Raw genomic sequence first — 20,618 nt, 5'->3', positions numbered from 1 at the left:
GAGGTAAAAGGACTGGACTGCATATGAGTGAAAAAGCAGACAAAACCCCCCAAAAACTTTGAAGACCTTCAGAAAACTACTTCAGAGATGCTGATAAGTTGATTTTGTCATCTTTGAACAGAGAGCAGTGGTCAACCAGTTTTATAAGCAACTACAACCTGCTGCATGAAAGTTTTAACTATTCTAATAGATTTTTTAAAACATTTTTGTTGTTGTTGAATTATTCCTTAAAATAACAGCAAATTTAGAGACTAAAACAGCCGCTTAGTCGTCAGCATAGGTTAAGAATTTTTTTTCTTATGGAGGAGGAGAGAAAGAAAAAAAAACCAAACACAAACACACACGTACATACTAACAGTCAAAAGTTTGGACACCTTCTCATTTGATGGTTTTTCTTTATTTTTCCAACTTTCTACACACATACAGAAGACATCAAATATATGAAGCAAGATATATGGAAATGTGTAGCAAAGACAAATTTGATAAATAACGTGCTACAAACCCTTGGCCATCTCTCAATGAGCTTCATGTTATTGTCACCTGAAATGGTTTTCACTTCACAGGTGTGCCTTGTCAGAGTTTATTTGTGGAATTTCTTGCCTTCTTGGAGACCTGTGCTTTGGTCTGATGAGTCCAAATTTGAGATCTTTGCTTCCACCCACCGTGTCTTTGTGCTTGAACGGATGGTCTCTACACGTATGGTTGCCAGCGTGAAGCGTGGAAGAGGAGGTGTGATGGTGTAAGGGTGCTTTGCTAGTGACACTGTTGGGGATACACCACTACATCCTGCAGTTTGCAATGCACTTGATGATTTTCATCTGTGGAAACCCATTCCATGAAGCTCTCTACGCACTGTTCTTGAGTTAATCGGAAGGCCACATGAAGTTTGGATGACTGATTGTGGAAAGTTGGCGACCTCTGTGCACTATGTGTCTCAGCATTCCCTGACCCCACTCTGTAATTTTAGATGGCCTACCACTTCATGCTTGATGTTCCCAATCACTTCTACTTTGTTATAATACTACTAACAGTGTGGAATATTCAGTTGTGAGGAAATTCCATGACTGGACTTGTTGCAGAGGTGGCATCTTATCACAGTATCATGCTGGAATTCACTGAGCTCCTGGGAGCGATCCAGTCTTTCAAAAAGAATAGATCTATCTCACTTTCTTTATTTTTTTTTCCAACTTTGTTTTGTTGATTTCAACCATGACATACAAAGTTAGCAACAGCAAAGTCAATTTTGATTTCAGAACAATTGTATGTCCATCACACCCTCCAACCCCCCCATCCCGAATTCTCCCTCTTCCAGGTCCACACTAGACAAGACACCGCGAAGATCCAGTCGCTGCACATAAAAATATCTAAGCCACATCATCCAGTCACACACCCGTACACACATACCGCACACACAAAAGAAAATGAGTAACAAGCATAACAAAAACAAAAAAACAACTTTATAATGTTGCCTCTCTCAGTTCACTTCACTCTCAGGAAGTAAAGTAGTGGTGTCAACCAATACGAGAAATGATTTCCAGTTTTTGTTAAATTTCCTAATAGAACCTTTTAGTGAGAATCTAAGTTTTTCTAACTTTAAGTTAGTTAAAGAGTACTTCCTTCACCCAATGGTCATCAGTTGGGGGGTGGGGAAGCTTCCACTTCAACAGAATAAGCCTCCGAGCTAGTAGAGTGGTAAAGGCTAAGGCCTGTTTGATGGGGCTAAATACGTTTAAATTGGGGGGGAATGCCAAAAATTGCAGAGAGTTGGTTAGGAGGGACAGTCTGGCCATATGCTTGACTAAGTGTGTCGAAAATATCCCTCCAAAATGCACTTAGTTTAGAACAAGACCAAAACATGTGGACGTGGTTTGCAGGTGATAGTCCACATCTGTTACAGGCATCACTAATGGTTCCATAGATTTTAGATAATTTTGCGTTTGTATAATGTACTTTATAGACCACCTTGCACTGAATCAAAGCATGATGGGCACAAATTAAGGACGAGTGAATAAATTTTAAAGCAGAATCCCACTGCTGTTCTGGCAGGGTTGTCTGTAACTCTTCCTCCCATCTCAGCTTAGTAGGAGAAATAGATTTGGAAACAAATGTATCTAGTATTTTATACAAGGCTGATATAAGTCTGTTTTCATGAGGGTTCGTCTGCAGGATGATATCCAGATTTTTTTCTGGAGGCCGATTGGGAAAATCAGGGAACTGTTCTTTTACAAAATCTCTAGCCTGAAGATAACGAAAAAATTGGAATTAGGCAGGTCGTATTTAGATGATAGGTCAGAAAAGGATAGAAAGGTGTCATGACTGTACAAGTCCTTAACAGTCCTAAGTCCTTTATCTTTCCAAATTCTAAAGGCCGCGTCAGTGTTTGAAGGTACAAGATTGCAATTCTTTAGTAAAGGTGTTAGCAAAGACGGCCCAAGTAGCCCAAAGTATTTTCTGAACTGTTGCCAATAGTTGCCGTTCCTTAGCTATTTGATTCTCCCAAACAAGGGTTGGAGAGATGGGGAGTGGTGAGCTGAGCAGTGATGGGAATAACAGCGTTACTTTTTTCAGTAACGAGTAATCTAACTAATTACTATTCCTATCGTTACAACGCCGTTACAGTTACTAACAAGAAAACGCGGTCCGTTCAACAAACAGACGGTTGAAGCTGTGTTCAGCTTACCACATCTTATATCAGTTGCACGGAAGTAGCTGACTACGTAAGTAATCTGGACACTACCCGGTTGTTCAGTCTGACGTCACTAGCCATGTCTGGGCCTAAACTCCGCTGCAGGTCCATATATCAAACGATCACTATGGCATTACTGAGAGTTGAAAAACTGTCTAAAGTCTTTCATCTTTAATAAAATGATCAGCGTTCTGCTCTACCAGGTGTAACAATTGAGTTTAACATCCAGGCATCCATGAAAACGGAATTTATGACATTTAACGGAGTTAGAAGTTAGCAGGGAGTTAGCTCGCTAGCTTCTATCTAAATACAATATAGCATGTCCTGACTGCGGGGTTTTGGAAACAAATTAAAACGTACAGCTCTGCTATCACTTCCAGCATAAATGAAGACAGAAAACTAAACAGCAGTGACGGTTGTAGGGTTACTGAAGTTGGGCTAACTGGTATATAATGATGTGCTACGTGACCGCTAGCGACACAGCTATGTTAGCATAATATAAACAAGCTAACTTTTTTTCCACTCGATAAAAGTTAACGTGAGTGTTCTCGGTGGTCAGGAACAAATGTAATCGCATGGCAGGATGCTGTAAAAGGACCAAACTTCAGCCAGGAGAACAACTGAGATAATCCATCCACAATATGAGGTTAGTCATTCATATACTGCTGCATGGGCTGGGCTGTAGTTACATCCTAAGGTTTTAAAAACGAAGCTTAAATAAATGATTAGCGGTAATAAAAGCCGAGGGAGGTCAACAGGGATTACTGACTGTTTTAGGAGCTTTTTGAGATTAAATAGAAGAAAATACATAACATTAAACATGTTAACAACACAAAAGCCATATTAAACGCAGACTACTTTAGACCCGGAAGTAGGATTCGTCGCGTCATCACTGAACAACCGGACAGCTTTAAGCAGCTACGCGCACTCCCGCGGACGGTAATCACAATCACCGTCTAGCACATACCTTCCCAAAGTGTGGGGCCCGCCTAGGGGGGGCGCAGAGCCATTGCAGGGGGGGGGAACAAAACGCTAGCACAGGGCGGCCACAGAAACACAAAGCATACAGGTAAAATAATCACACCGTGACGCCTTTGCCTTTGTAAATGGAGGGACAGTAACTCCATGTGTATATGTAAGCGTGTAATACCTGCAGAAAGTCAGATTAACAGCATTTCGTCTCTATCTGCTATTCTGCAATTCATCTCATGGAAAGAATAACGTGGCGCACAGCGTGACGTGAAAAAAGGCACTCACCTTTGACGTTGTGTGACGAACTCTGTATTCCTTGTCCACAGGAAAACGCAAAAAAGGAGTTTTAAAAAATCTCAGTTTTCGGTGATTCGAAACACCATTTACGTGTGGACGAAACAGCTGCGTATTAGTAGTTTATTTTCTTACTACCTGTAATTTATTGCAGATTACTTGTATTTGCTTAATTGTTTACTAAATGTTTGAGGTGTGAAATAAACCGCAATGGAGCAAAATAAGGGTGTGTGTGGTTGGAGTATGTGTGCGTGCGTGTGGTGCGCGCGCGCACGCGCGGGAGGGGATGGGGGGACGCGAACATTTTTCTTGTAAAACAAAGGAGGGCCCAGCAAAAAAAGTTTGGGAAAGCTAGTCTAGCACAACACCTGGAGCTAAGGGGGCAAAACAATGGCATGAGTGCTGCTGTTTCACTCAGGAAGAATAAAGTAGTCGTGGTAAGCCAATCACATGACCACTTAAAGACAAAGCAACAAGGTGATATATACCAGTTTTTAAATTGTGTTTATAGGCCACGTAAAACCAGAGTCATGATAAACAATATATACGCAGCATTTTTTTCATCAATAGTTTTGTCACGTTTACTGTCTAAGGACAGCGCTAGCAAGCACTCTCTGCTTATGAGCCAAAAAACAAAAAAAAAAACAAAACTGGGAAGTTTTAGGAATGACAGAGAGAGAGAGCGAGAAAGCAGAAAAAGAGAGAGAGCGAGTTTTGAGATGTGAGAGATTTGTGACGTTTAGCGTGTTTGGGCTGTGTAATTAATGTGTTGTTTTGTGTAGTTACTGTAGTGTGTAGTGTTGTGGATAGTTTTGTGTCGTGTGTCAGAACAATGAGGCGACTGCTGTCTCCAGGTTGGAAAAAGGAGTGATACACCTGCTGCTGTCAGACCTGCAGGTATCAGGCTGTGATGTTCTCCTTTATAGTGGACAGAAATTATTGTTTTGGAGTGGCACAAATAATTTGTGTGGCATCTTATTGAATGCAGAACAGCTGATTGTTCTGTAAATAGTTTGAAATGGTTATTTAAAAAAATCAAGGTAAAAGGTAAATGGATGCAAATAACTTTGTTGTTTGCAAAACTTGTGCATAGGATTTTAAAATTGACAAGTTATATTTGCATTTAAAGTTCTGAAATATGATTCATTAAACATGTTTGTGGTTGTTACAGTAAAAAATATAACTTTTTCTACTCTGATTTTATGTTGTTTGTGTGATTTTAGATCAATTGGGTTAATACAGTATGTCAAAGTGAAAATGTAACTGTAAATTCAGACACGTGAGGTTGTGTTGAAAAGAATGATACCAAACAAGGTAAATCGTTTTTAAAGGTAAAATGTGGAGGGAAAATCAAAAGTAGTTAAAAATGGCCAATTATACCCTGGAGGGTTAAATTATTATTTTTTAAATAACAGATTAGTTAGTTTTCGAGTAATTAATTACTTTTAGAATATTGTAACTCAGTTACTAACTCAGTTACTTTTTTGAAGAAGTAACTAGTAACTATAATTAATTACTTTTTCAAAGTAACTTGCCCAACACTGGAGCTGAGTATTGATGATAGTAAGTAACAGCTAGATGCTGTTTCCATTTGTACCCGGGCCGGTACGGGGAGGTCATTGTGAACCCAATGTAAGAGTTTTTGCATGTTAGCTGCCCAATAGTAGTGTCTAAAATTGGGCAGGCGAAGACCACCGTCATTGAATAGATTTACAAACTCTAGCTTGTTTCCCACCCCACATGAAATGTGACAGAATCTTTTCTAACTTATTGAAGAATGCTTTAGTAAGAAGAAGGGACATGTTGAAAAAGATACAAGAATTTGGGGAGGACATTCATCTTTATCAGATTAACTCTGACAATGGTAGTGAAGTCCAATGGTCACAGTCTTTCCCAACGTTTTCTAATAGGGATAGAAAATTCTCCCTCATCATTTTAGGTATAGAAGAAGAAATAAAAACCCACAGATATCCAAATCTGGTTTCTGTCCACTTAAAGCAGGGGTCCCCAATCCCAGTCCATGTGGGCCGGTGTCCCTGCAGGTTTTAGATGTGTCCTTGATCCATCACAGCTGATTTAAATGGATAAATTACCTTCTCAACATGTCTTGAAGTTCTCCAGAGGCCTGGTAATGAACTAATCATGTGATTCAGGTGTGTTGACCCAGGGTGAGATCTAAAACCTGCAGGGACAGCGGCCCTCGTGGACTGGGATTGGGGACCCCTGTTCTATAGTCTTGCTAATGACCTACTAGGTGTGTTGCAACAGGGACACATGGAAAAGTTGCAGGACAGCGGCCCTCGAGGACTGGAGTTTGAGACCCCTGCCATATAGTATAGCTGCCAATGGACAGATTCAAGGTTTCGATGGTTACAACCTTGTGCAGTAAAGAGGATGTTGTATTACAAGATACAATAAGCCAGCTGATCGAGTTGTTTCACTAACTCATCTACACAAGACATTTTGTATCGCAGCCATGGGAGCTGACTTGAACTGACAACTTCAATCTCCATGTTTCAACTTTATTGTCAAAATAATTTAGAGTTAAATCTCGTAATTATGACTTTATTCTCAAAATCAGTTGCACATTGATGATTTTTGATGGCTACAGTCTAATTGTTTTATATTTCAACTTTCCCTCATATATTGTCTTAAAAGTCTGATGGATGATTATAAAGAAATTAAAGTTTTCCCCACATGCAGCTGAAACAGTCATGCCTTGAAAACATGCTTTCTTCTCACATTCATCCAGGCTGCTAAATTCTTCTGCTCTGTGGTGCTTTGTAGTTTCTTTACCTTTTTGTCATCTCGCTTAGACGTCCTGTCTTTTTTTTTTTAATTAAAGCAGACTTCAGCACTTCATCCTTTGTGATTGTAAATGCTTAAATAAAACAACTTGAAGAAACAGGTGTGACTCTCCTTTTCAACAATTTTAAGTACACATATATTTGTAAAACACAGCCTTCTGCTGCTTACATTCTTTCTATTTCATCTGTAGATATTTTGAACATCTTATATCTCTATTGTATTTCTTCTATTGTACCCATTGTAGTTCTTTATAGTTGTTTCTATTGCTTTTAAATAATCATTTATCCTATTTATGCATTTTAAGTGGATTTTTTCACAGCAAAGGAAGAATGTCATTGCACAGGGAAACAAATATCTTTACTCTGCATATGACAATAAAACTTTGATACACTAAATTATGTTTTTTTTCTTACGTGGCCCTCATTTAAAAGGTCCCCCCCTCTTTTTTCCCTTGCCCCTCCTCTCCTTCGGCCAAAGCAGGCACACCTTTCCCTCCGTGGTCCTCCAGCGTTTCTTACCTTCTTGTCGCTGCTTTGAGCCTCGTTGTCTGGCTGTGAACTCTCACCCCAGCTGCTTGGGAAATGTCATACAGGCAGAGGCCCGTGCTGCAGTAGGGGGGCGTAATAGGAGGAAAAAATAACATTTTCACTGCTCTCACTGCATCTTTTTTTATTCGCGTCTCTGAGGTGCAAGTGCCACATCCCCGCTACCAACACCACCACCAGCAGCAGCAGCCGCCGATAACTAACCGCAGTCTCAATGCTCACCTCGCATTAGGACTGATATTTAAAAAAAAAAAGAAAAGAAAAGAAAAAATCCGTGCCAGACATGTGAGTAGCAAACCATCGCTTGTCGCTCTCCACTTACCCGGTGATTGCTGTGCGCTCTCGCTATTGTATCCTCACACCAACGAGAACAGATGGTCATTGAACTGTGTCGTTGTGCTTTTGGTGTCACTGTGCTGTTTTCGTGGCTGCACGATCGCGTTTGCGGGGCAGGCGGCAGCCTCGCTGGCGGCTTGTTTTGGGCTCTGCGTCGGCTTGGCTAATTGAGCAACGAGGCTGTGATTTTTCGGCTGTAAATAGCTCAGTGGGAGGGAGACCCATTCATTCAGTGGCCGTGTGATAAGTGTGTGTGATGTAGCTATTAGCTCTTTAGCCCGCTTGCACTCATCCCCCCCCTTCCAAGGTAGCCGTGGATTTGGTGTGGAGACAAAACCAGCCTGGTGTTTCCAGTCAGATGCGGAGGCCCAGGTTAGAGCGCACATAATGCGGCGGTGTTGATGTGAAATGTGTTTTTGGCCCCTCTGAGGAGCACAAACTGAGCTGGAACTACAAAGCTGATGCAGATGCGTGCACGGGGACGCAGGGGATCATGCAGGAGGTCTCGTTATTCGCTTGTGATCTGGGATGTACTTCAGTGCAAGGAACTCCCTGTACTTTTTTTTGACTGACTGTAGTATTCTTAAGTGTTCTGCGGGGTTTGTTTGGATTATTGCAACGATTCATTGGTGTACTTACTTCCTTTAAACGCCCCCCTTTTTTTCTTTAAATCCCAAACTTCCACATTGGCATTACCGGAGCTGTCTATTTCCTCAATTCCTCTATTTCCCGCATTTGATTGGATGCTTTGGTTCTAGAAAGCTGGCATGATGAGTAGAAATATAACTGCAAGATACTGTGTTGCATTCTTAGGCTATAATTTGACTAATTAGGGTATTTACTCCATTATATATCTAGAAACACTACTGACATCCAGCCATTACACCGTCATCTCTAAACAGTCATGTTATTATTATTATTTTTAAATAACCTTAAGAATAAATAGTCTTATTACAGTTTTTGGTCCTCAAAGATTATAAAATAGCTACATGAAGTTCTGAATTTATTGCTTTTTGTAATTAAATTTGTCAGCATGTAATTGAAAGGTGATGGGAAACGTGCGGAGGAGGAGATGACATGCAACAGGTTCAGAGTTTTAAAACTCTGGGATGTTCACAATGACCAAACTCATGCTTTCCATATGGTTGAAGACAAGGTTCCTGCAATGATTTCCAACTCTTCTACTCCTCCGTCCCTCATGGTTTCAGGGGGAAGAACATTAATCCTCTTTGGAAGATGTCAATCCAGCAGACTAACTGGCTTGTGATGCCAATGCCCAGCAGAAGATCCTGGGACTGAGACGCGGATCCCTTTACACTGATGGCCTGGACTGAGTAAGTCATTCAGTGTTTGTTTATTTATTTTTATATGAGCGCTGTGTGTGATAGTGTTTGCTTCATCCGTGACAGGTTTCAGCTGGCCTGCTGAAGCTATGGGGAGCTGTTGGAGCTGTCTATACAGAGACCCCATCCGAGACAACCATCTCACCAAATTTAAGGTCAGGAATCCCCCAAAATCTTGTATATGTTTTTTTTTTTTTTTTCCCTCCTTACATAACAACTGTCCATTTGTGTCCATTTAAACTGTAGTAAACTGATGTGCCTTCCCCTTCACTTCACGTCATGCTGTTTCCGCCTCTGCTAGGTCACAAATGTAGACGATGAGGGCAATGAGCTGGGCTCTGGGATCATGGAGCTCACCCAAACTGAGCTCATTCTTCACACACGTAAGAGGGACGCCATCCGGTGGCCATATCTCTGCCTGCGTCGCTACGGCTATGACTCCAACCTGTTTTCTTTTGAGAGCGGCCGCCGCTGTCAGACCGGGCAGGGTGAGTAACATTTTCTCTGATTTTCTGCTTTGGTTACACGCCTGTAGAGTCGCTGTGGGAGTTGTTGTTGTTGTTTTGTACGTCTTTTTGTACTAACCTAGGTTGTCCTTGTAGTATCTTTAGGTGTGGGCCACTTTGGGTAATTTGAAAGGATTCAAATGTAAGTCATGCAATCTGCTCCAATTCATTGAACACTCATCAAAGGATGACTTGGTGTGTGTGTGTGTGTGTGGGGGGGTGGTGTTTGTGAAATTAAATACAACTCTTATTTTAAAGGCAGTCAGAGGTGAGCTTGCGTGCTTACATTTGTGGAGAGCAGATTACTGTGTTCAAGAATTAGTTTGAAGAAAATCTGGAGCTTCAGGTGAAAAACAAAGCAGGGAGTTTTGACTTTTTCTCCTCAGCTCTGGACAAGAGCTGTGATGATCTGCGACACAGGAACTCAAATGGGACATAAACTGTTAACCGACGGCTATCCGTCGATGTCCACCCGACAGGAAAAAAATGTCAGTCTTTTGAAGCAAGTGATAGATGAAGTGACCGAAATTAATCCAGAAGTGAAACTGGTATTTTTGCATTGCACCACAAATCATGTGGTGTCATGTAAGTCGGTGCTAAATATTAACTGTAGTTGATGTAACTAAAATAATTAACTTGGTCGGACTTTGGCTTCACTGCTGGTCGAGCACTTCAAGTCCCTGCTGGATTTTTTTTATTCTCCTCTCAAAGAGGAGAAGTTTACCCACATGATGAAACATGCTCAGAAGATGTTGGCTCTCTTTGGATCTACCTTCATATGTGAACAAACATTCTCAGTGAGGAAGTTAAACAAATCCATATACAGAACCTCTCTGTGGCCATTTCCACCTGAGGCACTGAACCTGACTTTAATGCAGTTGTTCAAGTCCCAAAACAAACCAGACTTCTCTCTCAGTGATCGAGAAAAAAGGAACCGACCACCTCTGTAATATGGCCGATGTCTCTTTCAAGTAAGAAGAGACCTTTGTACGTCCTAAACGTGTTGTCATTGTGCTCTGGGTTTTTTTTTGTTTTGTTTTTTTTTTAAAAATAGGAATCTTTGCATTCAAGTGTTCTCGGGCAGAAGAGATCTTTAATCTGCTCCAGGAGCTGATGCAGTGCAACAGCATCAACGTGGTGGAAGAGTCGATGATGATGAGTCGGAGCGGTCACACACCAGAGATGGACATGTCTCGCACACCACAGACACCCAACAGTGAGTCACACAACACCAAACGCGCACACAAACAAAAGGATGCACTTTGAGACTAATTGCAGATGTTAGATGCAGTAATCCGTCGCTAAATTTAGCAGAACTTCTACAAAAAAGGCTTTGCAACTTTATTTTGGAGTGTTTTTCTTAAGCTGATGAACTATTTTCCCACACACTTTCTCAGAGTGATGAGTCTATCACCATCTTTACTTCTGAATGACTCAGCCTCTTTAGGAAACTCTTTTTATACCAAGTCATGCTACCGAGCTGTTGCCAGTTAACCTATTAAACGGTTTCTTTGAGTCTTTGGTTGCCACTGTTTAAACAGTTCCTGGCATCAAAATGAGATGAAACGGCTGCCTGATAAGTTAAATGCCTAATCAGTGTGTGAGAAATGGAGGTTTCCATGTCACATTCTTCTAAATGACATATTAGACCTTTTCATTCTTGAAATGCTTAATCTTGAACTCATAATTGAAGAAAAGTTGTCAGTTTCTGGAGGAAAAACAAATGAGCCTCTTTTCCCCATTAGGAGTTTTATGAGATGCCTTTCAGGTTATGAAGTTTGCCCCAGTTTTGTCATATTTGTTTACAGTCTCTGCTACTTTAGTGAGAGGCAGGTAGCCTGTCCAGGGCCTAATAGCAAAGTGGAACGCTTACTGAGGAGCCTTTAGGTTAAAGAGCCCAAGATTTCCATTCAAAATCAGTGAACACCAAAACAGAGCCAGAAGAGAGTCAGTGTTGAGCAGTCATGTTGCTCATTAACGGTTGCATGTGTTAAAGAAGACAACAGTTTGGCAACAGGTTCACTATTTGAAGGTAAAATAGTTTCTACTGCCCCCAAGTGGCGACAACATCAATTGCTTCAGGTTTAACCAACAAATGCGTAGTGACATCTCATCTCATTTCACACTTTGAAGCGTAACACAGCCAGAAAGACTTGCTTTCATTATTACATTTACATTACTGTATTAGGAAAAGACACTACCATGTCAGCTAACTGAACCTCTGTAAATGCACTTCAAGCATTCCTTCAAGCACTTCAAATGGTCCTAAAAATGGATATCACTGTTATCCTCTTTGGCTGGAGGATAAAACAAAAAAAACAAAACATGAAAAATCAAAACATTGTCATATTTTATTTTTGATTGTGAAAGTGCTGCTGGTCTTAAAAGGTTTGCTTTGGTGAAGTTCCTTCTTCTTTGGTGATTTGTTATTCTTGTTGATATAATCCCTTTTTAATGTTGTGGGGTTTTTTTTGTTTTTTGTTTGTTTGTTTTTTTATGTATCCACTGATTTACTGCAAAAAGGATTTTAAATAACACTTTAAAATTTAATACTTTACGTGACAGCCTCACTTGATTTATTTATTTATTTTTCTTTACCTGTACCAGCTCCAGCATTTCCTATCCAGGCTTTTCCCAATGGATACCCTGGTTATCCAATCAGAGGAGATTCCTCTCAACCATCGATTGCTGATGATCATGGACATAGCCTCATGGGTTTGGAAGACCAGGTGAGACCTCTGAGTGCGCTTTTAACTGGACTTTAGCTGTGCTGTTTCGCCAATGTAACAAAGTCTTTATTTTCTCTTACAGACCCACACCTATGTAAATACTGTGAGCATGGAGGGGGATCTTTCCATGCGTCATTGTGTGCACTCTCTACCTGAGGTACGGCCTAGCACTTTTCCTGAAACAACACGGGGAGCCATGCCTGTAGGGGGCCAAGGAAATCCGCAGTCCAACCTGCGGTGCTGTCCCCTCGAGGAGCATAAAGATCCTCAGGTGTTCCTACAGACGTCCTCGCAGGAGGTCAAATTCATGCTGGGTCCCACTCCAGCGCAACGGCATCTGCTGGAGAGAGAGAGGGAGAGGCACGGGCACAATCCTCACAACCTTCAGCCAGTAGAGGGCGCAGCAAGCTCAGAGACGGAAGGAGACGAGCCCTCTATGCACCTGTGCAACTCTCACTCCTACCACCATTTCCATCATCACATGCACCGGCACCTGGGCCATGAGCACCAGGAGGGCTGCCAGAGTGGCGAGCTCACGTACGAGAATATCAACGGCCTGCGAAGTGGCCGTAAGCAGCGTCTGAGTCCCAGCAGTGTGTCGCAATCCGTAGGTTCAAGCAGCAGTAGCAGCACCGGGGACAGTCATTCTCACTCCCTCTTACACGGTCACGGGCCGACATCGCTACCCCCGCAGGGGTACTCCTGTGAGAGGGGCATGGGTGGAGCTCATCGTCGGACAGCTCTGCTTAACTACGAGAACTTACCCTCTCTGCCGCCGGTGTGGGAGTACAGCGCTCTCCAGCGGGATGATGAGCAGGAAGAGGAAGACGATGACCAGGATGATGAGGAATATGAAGAAGAAGAGGAAGATTTTGATGAGTACGAATTCTCAGAAGGCCCCGGGACACCCAATGGTTACCATCAAGACGGCCGGGGCATACACAGAGACGCCCTGCAGAACTATGTCAACACAGAGCAGGTTCAGCCTCCCCGGCTTCGACACGCCTGCCCCCCGCATCCACGGCCGTGTCACCCAGACAGAGGGGGGCGAATATTTAGCTTTGATTTCCGCAGACGATCGAGGTCAGGGGTTGGAGGTTGTGAGCACAGCCACATGCCTCCTTCGCGGCAGCTGAATTACATCCAGGTGGACCTGGAAGGAGAGCCTCCCTGCCAAGCCCTCAGCAGCGGGGGTGCCCAGACCCAGCCACAGCACCAGCGCCTACCACCCAAAAAATGTGGTCCGCAGGCACCCCGGCGCAGCGAATGCTACGCAGTCATTGACCTAAAGAAGACCGCTGCCATGTCCAACCTGCAGAAAGCTCTGCCCAGGGATGATGGGACTTCCAGAAAGACTCGCCACAACAGCACAGACCTGCCTCTGTAAATGGTGTTCGAACTGAGAAGGAGCAATGAAGACAGATGAAGGCTTATCCTCATCTTAGCACACTGGACCCTTCACTGTCATCCATCCATTCAACTGTCGGGCTGATCAGTACAGTACAGGTACCTAATTAGAAACTTACTGAAACCTAACTGTGCATATACAAGCAAAAGAGAAATCTCTGAGGAGAATTTGCCATTTTATTTTGTGTTGTCAGATATTTGGTGTAAAGCTCTCTGGAGAAATCTGCATTTTTTTTGTTGCAGATAATTGCTGGATATTTGAATATTATTATATCTAACCATAAAGTCACATATGTGTATGTAAAATATATGTATATTTGACTTTTGGCTTAGTTTGGCCGAGAGTTTAGCAGAGAGTTATACGTAGAAGCAGTCGTTGCCATAATGTTTTAGTGCAAATCTTTTAAAACCATCCACACTCATAAATGTTGTTGCTCCTATCATATAGTTTGCCAAACACTTTGAGTGTCAGAGTTATGAACCTCATCTCCGAAATTATGTTGTTAGCATGAAGGATGGTAATGGTTCCTCCCAGATACTGGTCAATGTTCATACCTCATCAAAAGCACTTAAATCTAATGTTGTGGCTAGTAGAAGAGACCATTATTTGTTACTGTATGCCTATAGAGCATTTTGCACACAATCCTATGGAATTGTATTTCATCTTTTTTTTTTTTTTTCCCTTTTTTAAGGAGTTATTTAGTTCAGTCCTAGCTTAAAAAAAATGATGGCTTAAACAAATCGAAGAGAATGTGATATTTGAAGAAATATACTAAACTAAATGATGGTGAAAGTAGCACACATGCATTAAATGAGCTTTAGCTCCCTCCTGTCAACATGCAGCAATTGAAAAAGTAGCATATCAACTTTGATCACACCTCCTGCTTATCATCTCAAACCTGCAGGAGGTTCACGCTTGTCACGTTGCACTTTTGACCCTGGGCCGCTGAAACGCTCTTTGTCACCACTCCCGCGCCACTGGAGCCACAGGTTGTGTCCTTTTACCAAAAACAGGGGTTCAAATATTTCCCGGAGATAATAATGTAGATAGTTTATTTAAATGTTCTTGAAAGAGATGCTGATAACCTCAAATCGTGGCATTAAGCTATAACCTCACACAAAATGTTGTCAGTTATCAGGTACGGATGTTCTGTTTGAAAAGGGTTGTCGCAAAATCATCCACTGAAGATTTTTGTGAGAGAAATTGTCAACCAATTAACAGATATTTATTTATTTATTTATTTATTTCACTTTAATTTATTCTCTCTCTCTCTTTTTTTGTTTTGTTTTGTTTTCCACGTGACGACCAGCGTTTTGTAGTCCAGTTGGTAATATGGAGACCAAAGTTTCACCTCAGATTACCACTGGACACTGATGTATTACTGTTATAACTGTGCTTAATTATATTTTAAACAAAAGAAAGACTGTATTTATATTTTAAGTGCCAAAACTTAATTCCAAACTGTACGATGAATAAAATCAAATGTGCCATTTGGGTTGGTAGAAATCTATAGGACAGAAAGGCATAAGAGGAGAACAGTCAGAAGACAAAAAGGAAAAAAGAAAATCCTGCTTTTTAAGGATAACACAAGCTAAAATAATAAAATCTGCACATTCCACCTCATCCACATCGACAGCCATTTCGAAGGGGCATATAAGAATGGTAATCTTGTGGTCTGATAATCACTGTTAGGGTGGTTTTTATGCTGCTACTTGTACATACTGACAGTAGCCCATGTAAGCTACATGAAAAAAAATGTGATGTCAGATCCTTATCATATCGTTGATAGAAGTAGCATTGTTGTGTTCTCCTGAGATTTTTTGTTTTGTTTTGTTTTCTCAGAGCTGTAGAAATGTCACGTACCATTTAATTGAATGTTTTATTTGACCAATATTTCATGTAATCGAGATTGTTTTCTGATTAACTAACTGTCTGGTATGGGGAGAGTTAATGGAAGCACACAGATCTCTTTCTTTGTTCTGCTTTTTTTTTTTTTTTTTTTTTTTTAAATGAGCGTTCACATCAGGGTGATGTTTTCAGCCTATAAAGGAAGGCCAGATGTTCTATGTTTACACATGTGCGGGCCTTCAGATGCAGATGTATTGTGGCATTAAGCTGAAGTTGGTCTTTTTTTTTTTTTTTTTCACGCATTTTTCTAAGCATTTCCATTAAATGAGACAAAAATGTATTTTTTAACATCTGTGCATGAATTGAAGTATTCAAGCTGAGTGGAAACAACCTTTTAAAATGTGTTAAGAATAAACAGAGCCCAACCAATTTATTGGTGTGCAGATGTTATCGGACGATATTAGCTGTTTGCTGATATATTAGTGTTAGGGTTTATAATTTTCAATAAATAAAAATTAAAAAGGTAGAGAAGAGACAAAAAAAAACACCCTTCAACCATGCTGTTGATGTTGCATGGTTTGTCCAACAGAGGGCACTCAACAGCAACAAAACAACCAGCTGATCCAAACAGAGTTGGCCAGAGTGTAAAGTCATAAATAAATAACAAGAAAAAAAAATGCTGGGTAATTCTTTTTGTTTAATGTGCCTGAAAGAGAGAAAACAAAATAAATGTTTATATTGCAGTATTGGATATTAGTATCTTAAAAATTTGTAAGGACTCTTATGTGCTTACGTGAAGCTGAAACCTAAAACCTAAATTCTTCTGTTCCCTGAAACTATATATTATCATATTTCAATTCCCACTTCAGATATTTTCCTCAAATAGAAAAACAAAACAGAAATAAAAACTTGTGTGAACCATTATAGATGTAAAATTTTGAATTATTGCTCAAATATTGTTGTACTACTGTTACTTTCAAGATAAAGTAGTAAATGTTCAGATTTTCTAAAATTTGATAATATGTAACCAGCAAGTTTTTTGTTTTTTTTTTTTATAAAAATATTTTTGCCCTAATTACTTATTTAAAATCTTCAGATAATTAGTTAAAAGATGGCTACCAATATAAAAAAAATCTGCTACTAATGTTTTATTTTAAGTGATCAAAAGGATTTTACAACAACAAATGTTATCTATCATTTTTTTAACAATCCATTTAAAACTACAAACATTAAACCTGAAACTGTGAAACTCTCAAATGATTGACAAAGCAGTTAATCAGCTTTCATTGTAGTAAAATAAGTGTAACTTAGCTTCCTAACTTTACATAAAAGTTGCTTGTTGTTTTTGATTTTGTTCTTTGACAAAAAAACACGTTAACTCTCCTATTTATAAAGGGGGGAAAAAAAAAAAAAAGACCAACTTGTAGCTGCTGTTTTTGCTAGATTTGTGAGGACATTGTTGTGATACATCAGAGGGATGTTTACATTTTTTGCAATAATATGTAATTCATTGTTTTGCCAATCCAAATTGGACCAATATTTGAAGATTATTGAAATGTATAGTCTAAAGAAGTGTGGTCTTAATGTATTTAATCATGTTTGTCTATGAATCTTATTATTTGAGATACAATGTTCATTTGTCAGCCTCAGTAGAGTGAATTTAACTTTAAAAAGAAAAATGTTTTCTTGACTGTCAGTTAGCTCAACATGAACAGTGCCATATATTATGTTACCATTGCCAATACTTCAGAGTTTATTGCATTACATTTTTCAAAGCTGTGGTGATGTATCATAAACGACTCCGTAAGTCAATCATTCATTTTCTCAGAATAATGTTACGTGTGGTTTTATAGGTGTTATAAAATTCTGCACCATTACCGTGATTGCCACTGTTTATTGATTAATAATCAATGACGTTTAAGTAATTGTTTTTCAAATCATTCAGCTTCAAAATACTCGCTGCTGAGGTCAAACGAACTCGGGGGCCATAAGATAACGGCACCCACCTCATTACTCACTGTGATTGGCCTGGTGCCGATGCTATCTCAAGCATTTACTTTTCATAAACTTTAGTATTTATGCCTAAGGCATGATTCACACAGGTGTCTATGAGGTTGTCAGTGTGGTGTGGTTGTTTCTGCTTGTGCAATCTGCAGGGCAAGTGGCAACGAGTCCTCCCATTAGGTTCCCCAAAACAGCATTTATTTGAAGGGGTTGTTTTAAAATAAAAGTCAAAATAAAAATAATATATATTCTTTGTGTTTACTGTGAAAGCGTAATTGCATACCTTATCCATTAAAAAATAAAAAAATAAAATCTTGTTGTGCCTTGCATTTTCAAGCTGAAGAAATATCTTTACTGCCATTGATTGTAGCATCCTGATGGAGAAAAGAAAGTCAGCACCTCTTGAAGGTTTGGAGACAGAAAGCAAAATAGCCTTTTAGTCTTTTGTGTTGTACTTTGTAGTCAATCCTGATGGTCAATCACTGTATTTTTTTTTTTTCCCTCTTTATTTTTCTTAAATGAAGTTTGTTAAAAGAGAAGTTTGGCATTTTCGGAAAAATGAATATTTGCTTTCTTACTAAGAGTTAGATTGATGCCACAGACACTTATGTGATGTGAAAGATGTAGACATAGGTTTGTGAAGCCCTGGTTTGAAGCCTCAATTTTAGCATGTCATCTGCTGCCATGATGGGTTTTTTTATTTGGCACATTTTGAACAGAGGGTGACATGCTAATTTATCAGCTAACGCTGGCAATCTTGGGTAACTTGGAGAGCACATTGGTGTTAAGTAACATAACACTAAAATACTAAAAGAAAATTTAAAAAAAAATAGAATTTCATTTTGTTTTTGTTTTTTTTAAATACTATTTTACTGTTTAATTATTTGAAAAAGCATAGGGGAAGGCTAGTAGACAGCTAATGCTAGCAGCCACTTGTGTTGGTAGGCTAACTACCTTTTAAAATGCTGTTATAAAAATATTCATAACTCACCACTTTAGAGTTGTTATGAAGTGATAAATTGATTCATTTTTATTTTATTTTAGTTTACACGGTTTAAAAATGCTTATTTATCCTGAATGACTTGCCAGTTCAGCAGCTTTATATGTGTTAAAATGATAAGGTTTATCATGCTCCCACCTAGCTTAGCTCAACTTGACTTAGAGACTGAAAAGCATCCTATCTTTATTTGCAGGCGCTCTGCTTGTCAAAGTCCTGCTCAGCTGATTTTGTGTTTTTAAAGCCAAATGAATATAAAAATGGACGTTCAGGAGCAAAGAGGAGTACTGTCAGTGAAGTTAAGCTATCTAGAATGACTACTGTACATAAGAAGCATACTGTGGTAGTATTATGAATCGTTTCTGTCTGACAAAATGTTTAAGTTTGAAACACGTGGATAAAATGTCTATTTTTAATCTTTTCTGAAGGTGTCATTATAGTTGAAGAAAAGAGACATACGCTTGATTAATTTCTGAGACTTCTCGGAGAAATCCAGTTTGCCAGCTCAAGTTTGGGTATTAAAATGTGAATTCACATTATTAACAGCATTGTTAAATTTTTTTATTTTATTTTAATTTGATTATTTTATTTGTTAAGCACTGTAGTTAAAATAGAAATTGCCGAGGCTCAGAGGTGTTGCTTGGCAGATTCCACTACCTTTGGACTTAAACAGGGCAGCTGCTTCAAGTAGCTGACAATCTTCACGCTGAACTAGCAGTCTGCAAGCGGCAGCTTTATATTTACTGTAAAGACATGAGATTGGTGGTGTTCTCATCCAACTCTTGAAGGCAGATAAAGCATTTTTCCTAAAAATGTGGGACCATTCTTTTAAGTTGTTGAAATTGAATCTGAATATTTCAGAGTTTTTATTTGAGCCAACTTGAGACGCACAGTGATTTGTAAAAGTCTGAGCAGTGAAAAAGCCAAACTCAGTATGACTGGAAAGGTGTGAATCATGACTAGTGTGTTGTGCAGCATGCATCGTCGATTATAAGTAAAGATTATTGTCTTTGTCATCTAACCGTCAGGTGACTGATTTCCCATCAGCTGCAGCTTCTGTAGGTATAGCTGAATGAGGAAATAAAACATCATTTTTGTTGTTTGTTTGTTTTTTAATTTTTTTTTTTTTTTGGGGGGGGGGGTTGTATATGAATCATGTGTTGGGTTTAAAGAATACAGTGGGAACAGAAAGGCCAGCAGTTATACATCACATCGTCTTCATCAGTGCTTTCCACGAATATTCATAAAAATGGCATATTGTAACACCTCAACTTCTCGTTCATGCTACAAGATCTTTGTCAAAAATATAGAAAAGCATCAGAAAACTGTAATATCATTATTGTTATTATTATTATTGTGTATTTTTATTTTTATTTTAAATCTGGTTTGTTTTCGTCCGGGTGTAATTGCCACCGGGGGTGATGTACATGTACGGGTCTGAGCTGTACATTTTTTTTGTGACTGATTTGTGTATTTACATACAGTTTGGGCTAACTTTGTGACTATTATATGAATTTATGAATTGAATGAGTGCCAAATATGCTTGAGCATGACAAAATCTGGGACCTGCAAGGAGCTGCAGGCACTCTGACTCATCAGAGTGATGCCTGAGTGACTCACTGCTGTTGTAGACTCTCCTTGAGTTTTGAATGCACAGCTGAAGGTTTAATCATGCTTAATATTTTTTATGAAAATGAGGGGGGGGGGGGACTTCTTTATGTTTTGGTCTCAGTTTGAAAAACTTTCTTCAGATATTTGTTGTACGTTTCTGTGTCCAATCATGGCTTATTAATGAGTATGCAGTGATGGTCTTATCATGCTGCCATTAGAGGTGATTATAAAAAGCTTCATTTGTTGAGATGTCAAAAAAGTCATTTTGGGTCATTTTCATTCTTAAATCATTCCACACAGAGACGCGTTGTATGTTATCTAAACTCCTCTTCATCCCAAAAATAAGGTGAGCCTGACATCTGGTGAATTTTACCCTGAATTTTATCAAATATAGAGTGTGGATTTGTCCAAAATGTAAAAGTAAATGTAATTCTAATAATAAAATGAAGCTATGGAAAAAAACAAACAAACAAAAAAAAACTCCGCTGTGCACTAAATGGTGTCTGTTTTTTCTTCATGTCGACATATCAG

At 39.5% G+C, this 20,618-nt stretch overlaps 1 protein-coding gene across 1 annotated transcript; it reads left to right on the top strand.

The window, feature by feature from the left end:
• Positions 1–7,241: 7,241 nt before the first annotated feature.
• Positions 7,242–19,608, top strand: frs3 (fibroblast growth factor receptor substrate 3). Its single transcript, XM_086292578.1, has 7 exons — positions 7,242–7,590; positions 8,850–8,975; positions 9,051–9,139; positions 9,286–9,472; positions 10,545–10,706; positions 12,098–12,219; positions 12,302–19,608. Exons 3-7 carry the CDS (start codon positions 9,074–9,076, stop codon positions 13,604–13,606), a joined length of 1,842 nt encoding a protein of 613 aa, XP_086148704.1. The 5' UTR covers positions 7,242–7,590; positions 8,850–8,975; positions 9,051–9,073; the 3' UTR covers positions 13,607–19,608.
• Positions 19,609–20,618: the final 1,010 nt, after the last annotated feature.

Source organism: Aulonocara sp. 'chitande type north' Nkhata Bay, linkage group LG5 (genome assembly GCF_057382095.1).
Source record: "Aulonocara sp. 'chitande type north' Nkhata Bay isolate Kocher_YH1m ecotype deep benthic linkage group LG5, A_spYH_male_GT1.1, whole genome shotgun sequence".
NCBI lineage: Eukaryota > Metazoa > Chordata > Actinopteri > Cichliformes > Cichlidae > Aulonocara > Aulonocara sp. 'chitande type north' Nkhata Bay.
This window is presented reverse-complemented; position numbering and strand designations above follow the sequence as displayed.

Bases quoted from the DNA above. Each gene is read 5' to 3' on its own strand.
- frs3 (XM_086292578.1), top strand. From the start codon at position 9,074: ATGGGGAGCTGTTGGAGCTGTCTATACAGAGACCCCATCCGAGACAAC. The intron at 9,473-10,544 runs GTGAGTAACATT...TTTTAAAAATAG, and splicing joins CCGCTGTCAGACCGGGCAGG to GAATCTTTGCATTCAAGTGT. The intron at 10,707-12,097 runs GTGAGTCACACA...TACCTGTACCAG, and splicing joins CACACCACAGACACCCAACA to CTCCAGCATTTCCTATCCAG.